At 47.3% G+C, this 7,639-nt stretch overlaps 1 protein-coding gene across 1 annotated transcript; it reads right to left on the reverse strand.

Moving 5' to 3' along the window:
- Positions 1-4,887: 4,887 nt before the first annotated feature.
- On the reverse strand, positions 4,888-5,943 carry GJA4 (gap junction protein alpha 4). The gene has a single exon (XM_056846571.1). It carries the CDS (start codon positions 5,941-5,943, stop codon positions 4,888-4,890), a length of 1,056 nt encoding a protein of 351 aa, XP_056702549.1.
- Between the last annotated feature and the right edge of the window lie 1,696 nt (positions 5,944-7,639).

The following is a 7,639-nucleotide window of genomic DNA, read 5'->3' on the forward strand; positions in this document are numbered from 1 at the left end:
TTTGTGGAGGGAAGGGACTTCAATGCCATAGAGTCCAATTGCCAAAGCGGCCATTTTCTCCAGGTGAACTGATCCCTATCTGCTGGAGATCAGTTGTAATAGCAGGAGCTAGTACCTGGAGGTTGGCAACTCAATTCACCTGTCTCTGTGCAAGATTCCCTTGTAGTAAGTAATTGCAAGGAAAGATCAGCAGAAAAGGAGCCTGATTAGGAAGCTTGCCCACTATTACTGATCTTTCTACTGAAACCATCAGGTTTTCCTGGAACATCTGGAAAACCTCTGCTGTATATTTCAGAAGTGTAGCCCTGTGCATGTAGTGTCAAACACATGCTTATCACCTAGGGTTGCCAGAGGTTTGGAGGGGTAGGGCATGATGGGGACCATCCTGGAAGTGACATCACCATGTTGAGCAACGCTTTAGGAATTCTCCCAATCTCTATAGTAAAGACCATAGGGACTGGGAGAATCCTTAGAGCATTGGTTCTTGTAGGTTATCCGGGCTGTGTAACCGTGGTCTTGGAATTTTCTTTCCTGACGTTTCGCCAGCAACTGTGGCAGGCATCTTCAGAGTAGTAACACTGTCTCTCCTTCAGTGTTACTACTCTGAAGATGCCTGCCACAGTTGCTGGCGAAACGTCAGGAAAGAAAATTCCAAGACCACGGTTACACAGCCCGGATAACCTACAAGAACCAATGAACTCTGACCGTGAAAGCCTTCGACAATACCTTAGAGCATTGCTCGGAAATGACACCACTGCATCAATTAATGCCACCTCCCTCTCCATTTTTGCTTCCTCTGCTGCATCGAGCTTCAGCGGGGGACAGGAGCACACGGGCCATAGCAGGCAACCTGGCCACTCTGTTATCATCTGACCAAGTGGGTTTTATCCCACCAAAGTTGACGCGTGAAGTACTAGTCATAAGAACATCAGAAATGCCATGCTGGATCAGACCAAGGCCCATCAAGTCCAGCAGTCTGTTCCCACAGTGGCCAACCAGGTGCCTCTAGGAAGCCTCCAAACAAGACGACTGCAGCAACATTGTCCTGCTTGTGTTCCATAGCAGCTAATGTAATAGGCATGTTCCTCTGATACCAATCCACATAGTTCTTCCCCCAAGGATTTACTGTCCGAGTAGACCGGGAACTAGTTTATAAATTCTAGTGGGAAAGCTTTCCTTGGACTTGAGCAAGGAAAGGGTTACAGTGGTTTTGAACGTTCCTCCTAAAATCTACCTGCCCACACAGAAATATAATATGCTCCAAAGGTTTGGCTGAAGTCTTCAACTGGGAAGCATTGCTTCCCACACATGACAGTGTGGACCTTTGGGTACGGAAGGTTGATGCTATGGTTAATCTGGTAGGTAAGGGAAAAGATCCTCAAGGAAAGAGCTCAAAAATGTAATTACAGGGGCAGGGGAGATAAAGACCAAAGGAGGCTTTGCGGCTTGCATTTATACATGAAGTGAACTGACCCTCAAAAAATGTTTCCATGACCAGTCCACCTTAGGTGCCTAGTGGCAGAAATGCTAAAAAGGGCCTACCCAAACCATTTACAGGACTGGAGTCGCATACCAAGCTGGACATTTGGCGGAAGGAAAGGAACTTCCAGAGGAGCTGTTCGGGTTAAATAGCCCCATTTGAGAAACAGCCAGACCCTTTCCCTTTAAACCCCCCCCACACACACACACTTTGGTGAGCGTGGCTCCTGCTCTTATTTCTTCTGCACAATCTGCCTAGGCCAAACGAGGAGTTTCATGGTCAAGCAGGATTTGAATTAGGGTCTTTCCCCCTTGGCTACCAGATTAACCATACATACATCACCCTGGTTCTCAAACGAAAACATTTCTCAGTGACGGAAACACAGACGATGTGTTCACAAGCTTGGTAGAAGGAATTAACATATCCTCTAATACTCTGTGACGCCCAACATTGTGACATAGTACAGGTGGCAGCAGCTGAGGAAGGGGGGTGATTTTCCCACTAAGAAACAGAATCTGCAGATTTGGGGTAGAGGGGTTAGACAGAGAGTATCTTCCCTAATAAACCCTCTCCCATAGGTAAGAGTAAACTCCTTGTGGGGCTTTTCTTTTTACTTTTTACCCTAGTGGATATAAGGAAGTTGCTAAGCTGACTAATTAATTTCAATGGAGACGACCCCTTTTGCCTAACTTCAGGGAGTCTGCTGCCCCCACTTCCAACCCCAAGCAAGCAGAGAACGAGAGCTGATAACACAAACTGGAACTTAAGATCACTCTATAAACACAAAGCATTATCAGGTTTTTTTTATTTATTTTGAAAACTCACCCCAACATTTAAATATCAGATCCCTCCCCAGAATTGCCATTTGTTCTTGCTGTGGAACTCCGACTCCCCCCATACAATCTGGCTGAATTAGAGATTGGAATCCCACTCGCCAAACTGTTTTGGTTTCCACCAAACAGACAGGCCCGTTTAACAAGTGCAGATTTCACAGCTTCAGTCAAGAACCATTCAACAGCGATTCTTGGAAGAGCGAAACACTCACTTTACCCAAACGGAGATGGATTCCCCTCCCTTCGCAACAGCGTTTGATGCTACATAATGGGTAAGCGGCTCCATATTTCATGAGTCCCAAGCATACAATGTCATTCCTGGAGAAATGAACATTTTTCAATCCAAGTGTCTCCCATTGATTTAATCTGGAAGGCCAATTTCCCTAAGTGATACTCCCACTCCTACTGGGAGGCAATTTCAGGAGACCTTCTTGCATTGTAAGATGATGCCCCCAACAATCACTCCAAAAGATCCAGCGGCAGATTTCATTTACTGGTAAAGCTTGGCTCTCAATAAATTAAGGTAAAAAAACCTCACAAACGCAAAGTTAAGAAAGGACATAGGCCAATACATAAAAAGACATCAATGAACATGCTTGTTAACATTTCAAACACATAGTAATCTGTGCTTGATGGCATTGTTCTGTAACGGGAGCACACAACATGTAACGGCCCATTTCCGTCCTATCCTTCCGCCACAGGATAGGCATAGGAACTGATTGATTAGATTCCGCGGAGACGTTCCGTGCACGGAAATGCTTTTCCGCGGCACAAAAAGCCTTCCGTTGACCCAAGAGGGAATCCTTCACTGGAGGGAAGGCGCCCCCATTTGCTGAACAGATCCACAGGATTCGACCCAGTGTTTTGGGCAAGCATTCACACTCACTACTTCGCTCCATGACAGCTGCAGGACCCGTAACTCAATCCCGATGTTCCCTCGGATGGTCAGGGCGCAACTTCTAATGAAGTTACGATAAAAAGTGAGCTGCTGGATAACGTTTATTTATCAGGAAGCCACGAATTTGAGCAAGCCAAAGGAATCAGGCGTGTCTTAGAGCAGAGAGCTGAACGTAACAAGGAAGGCAATGATGAGAGAGACCGAGAGCTGAAGATGTCCAGGAAGGAAAAGCCTCTTGGTTTCCAAGCAGGCATTGTTATGTTCATTCTTAGACAGTGACCATCATTAGAAAACTGCACTGTCAGCCACAAAGGAAGCCCCACTGTGCTGTCTCATTACAAAGTGCAATGCCCTTGGAAGGAGGAAAAACACCTCAAAAGGAATTGAGTGATACACTTGTTTTATATTTAAGGAGAAGGGTAAGGCGACTTCAACCGTTGCAGAACGTGCCTATTGTAAGCAGGCGTTTGAGAGAACCCCCGTTATTAGATATTAAGCCTGGCTTAAGTCAATGCCTACTATATTTGGTCACAAATATATTGAAAGAAGTGTCCAGCCGCCCTGTAAACCAGGAGAGTGGAAAAAAAAGAGAGGGGGCGCATAAACCATTGTATGGCTCCCCACATGAGTATTTAAACAGCCCCCCCCCCCACCACACACACATATACAAAATCACACCTGGAGTCTTATCTTTCTTGAAAAATCTGTGTTTAGAATCTCTTTTTAAAAAAAACACGAATTCACTTCCAGGAGTTAGAATGTAGGTAGTTCTGGTATTAGCAGGTACACCTTCAGTAATACTTCAAAATATAAACCAGGGCAACATCTCGAGAAGATCTTTGAGAAGAAGCTGCCCTTTTTGCTAAAAAAGAAAGAAGAAACATGCTTAAGGGAAGCCCCCCGTCATGTGGCACGAGCTATATACACATTTCCTTCCACAAACCAGCCATGGCAGGAAAGTCACAGAAGAACGGAACGGGCACCTCCCTGCCTGTCAGCATCAAGGGAAGAGTTTGCATCCAGATGTGTGCCCAGCATCTTTCGCCAGCCTTGTGCTGTAGAAATGCACGTGTGCTTGCTTGGGGGGGGGTGCGTCCATCACCTAGAAGAGTTCAAGAAAAGTAATTTTCTCCTTCCAAAACACCTCAAAGTCCCAAGCCTTGTGAGGCAGACCAAGAAGCCTGGTGCCCTTCAGTTTGTTTGTCAAAACTAACACAGGCTGTGGATCTTTCTTCTGCCATCGACGTCACAAGCAGGCTTCCGGAAGAGAGGCCGGCTCTTACAGGGTGTCACAAATTGAGATATTTTCCCCCTCCACCTGTTAGAGAGGCTGTCATCTCCCCCTTGCCTCCCTCCCCCAAGTCTAAAACAATTTTTCAAGAGTCACCATGTAGCCCCCCCACCTGAGTGATGGTGAAATGCCCATTAAGCACCCTGTCCACTGGCTCGCAAGAGACGGCAGCCCCACGTCCACATGGCACAGTAGTCCATGCCCACCAGGAAGTCTTGGCTACCACCTGTTCAGCATGGTAACAGGATGCAAGCCCCCCAAGAAGAACGCCAAGTCTCGGTTCACTAGAGCCTCTAGAAACTGTTGACAAGAAGGTCCACCGGAGAACACTAGCTGGAGACTGTTGCCATCAAGGCAGTGGAATTGAATCTGTTTGGCTTGTTCGCTAGACGTACTGTTTTTTGGATGCGCTGCTGCTCGGCCGACTGGACGGCCTCTCCTGAGAGAGGTGGACCTCAGGGCCTTGCGTTACAAAGATGTCGGGGGGCTTCCTCCCATCTCGCAAGGCCAAGGTTTCCTCAGTGTTGAAATTGGCCCAGTTCTGCTCGCTGGAAAGCTTGTTGTAGGCCTGGTAGGGCGGATTGTGTCTCTCGGCCATCGGGAGGTAGAAGTAGGGCTTGTCCTGATACGGCCCGTTGGGTATTTCGCAAAGCTTGGTTGAGTAGCCATTGGCGTCGCAGGTCAACGGGGGGGCAGACGAGGTGCAGCAGTAGCCTTTCTTCATGGTGTGGAGTAGGCTCTTGCCACAGAGGTGGAAGAGCTCCAGAAGGTTGAGGACAAGAGAGATCAAGCCTACCACGAGCATGAAGATGATGAAAATGGTCTTTTCAGTGGGACGAGAGACGAAACAGTCCACCAGGTGTGGGCAGGGGGCCCCCTCACACACATAGCGCGAGCTCATAACAAAGCCATAGAGGTACCACTGGCCCACCAGGAAACCAGCCTCAAAGGCGCTCTTGAACACCACGCTGATGATGTAAGTCCACATCAGAGCACCGCGGATTCTAATCCGCCCGTCCTCCGCCACAGAGATCTTGGCCATCTTCTTCTCAATGGCCATGAGGGTGGCCGCCACCTTGTAATCCTTGGACGGCATCGCCCGCAGCTCGCTTTCCCGCTCCTTCAGCTTCTCCTCTCTCCGGGAGAGGTAGATGACGTGCCCCAGGTAGACCAAGGTGGGCGTGCTGACAAAGAGGAACTGAAGCACCCAGTAACGAACGTGGGAAATGGGGAAGGCATTGTCGTAACACACGTTGGTGCAGCCGGGCTGCTTGGTGTTGCACACAAAGTCCGACTGCTCGTCCCCCCAGACGGATTCCCCGGCGAGGCCCAGGATGAGAATGCGGAAGATGAAGAGGACCGTCAGCCAGATCTTCCCAATGACTGTCGAGTGCTCCTGCACCTGGTCCAGTAACTTCTCCAGAAAGCCCCAGTCACCCATCTTCTGCTAGCGAGAGCAAGGAGACAAGAGGACAGGAGTCAGACCTTCGTGAGAACCTGATATCTAGATGGTAACTTGGGATATGGAATGGAGGGGAACAGCCGATATTGTCAGATCTAGGAAGCTAAGCAAGAGTTTAGTACTTGGATGGGGGGGACCATCAGAAAGACTCTGCAAAGGAAAGCAATGACCAACCACCTCTGCTCTTCACTTGCCTTGAAAGCCCCTTGTTGGGGTTACTATAAGACACATGCAAATCTTCGACCCACACACATATATGTACGTTAACCCTAGACACATGTGTTAAGTCCATGCTTGTATTATATTCTGAGGAGACAGCTGTGCGACCACAAAAGTCCCAGGGCTGCCAGGTATACTTGTACTCTGCGGTACACTTTTCTCTCACCCTTTCTCCAGGCAGCACAGGGTAGCGTGTATAGTTTCTCCACCCCGTTCTACCACAACAACCCTGTGAGGCGGCCAAGGCTGAAAGAGAATGGCTGTTCAAAGTTACACAGTGAGCTTCATGGAAGAATCGGGATTTGAACCCAGGTCTTCCAGATCCAAATGTGATATTCTAAAACCACTGAACCTCCCTGGAGATGCATGTTGTGGGAAATAAGACACAGAAGTATTTGTATTGTACAGGAATTTTTTCTAGGGTGAAACTACACAGAGGTACTGGCTTTCAAAACCCCAAAGATCTATTTAAGTAACAATTCTCCCCTAATTTCGTTTATTGCAGAAGTGGAGTCCAGCACAATCCTCATGGGTCAGAAATGCCAGGTCATCCTCCGGAGTGGTATGATATTCTCCAGTGACATTCTCTATCCCCCAAAGATATTCTGTATTCCCCTATTCTCAATATCTGTGTTCCTGCCAATCGAACACAGTCAAAACAGTGGAACATGTGTTATTATGCCAATTGCCACTTCGGGATCAGGAAGCAATTTTCCTCCAGACCAGTTTGGCCAGGGATCCTGGAGGTGGTTTTTTTTGCCATCTTCTGGGCATTGATAGAATAGGAGTCACTGTGTGTGTGTGGGTGGGTGGGTGGGAGGTAGTTGTAAATTTCCTGCAATGTGGAAGGGGTTGGACTAGATGAACCTGGAGGTACCTTCCAGCTCTATGATTCCATTGTCCATTTTATAAGGACATCCGTTCTACATATCTCACCCCTACTCTATCTAAGTTCCCAGGAAGATCTGGAAAATTCTACACATATCTTCTCCTTGCAGACCGCTCCAATGGGACCACCTCTGAAGTGGCGAAAATCTGTGCTGAGACCTTGTCCATAAGAAAGCAGATATTCCAAACGTTCTAATAATTTTATGTATAATTAATTACAGCACAATAAGGTTATGCAGTTCAATCTATGTATATTAATTTTATATTTGTATGCAGATTATGCTGTTAAACTGATGTTGACCGATCTTTTGATAGTAATAAATGTTGATATCGCACAATGTGGATGATGGAGAGATGGCCCCCACCTGTGACATGGTTTGCCGAGCAGTATTTTAATATCACCTATCAGGACATGCCCCAAACCTGGAGTACACCATGCTTTCCTAAACAAGCATTGCCATGGCTCTTGTATGGGGGGGTTGATGTCTTACGCCTGCCAATCATTCAGCCACTTTTAATCATTTTGGAGAATAGAAGGAAAGAACATTTCAGCATTATTTCATTCTTT

This window comes from Euleptes europaea, chromosome 3 (assembly GCF_029931775.1).
Source record: "Euleptes europaea isolate rEulEur1 chromosome 3, rEulEur1.hap1, whole genome shotgun sequence".
In the NCBI taxonomy this organism is placed as follows: domain Eukaryota; kingdom Metazoa; phylum Chordata; class Lepidosauria; order Squamata; family Sphaerodactylidae; genus Euleptes; species Euleptes europaea.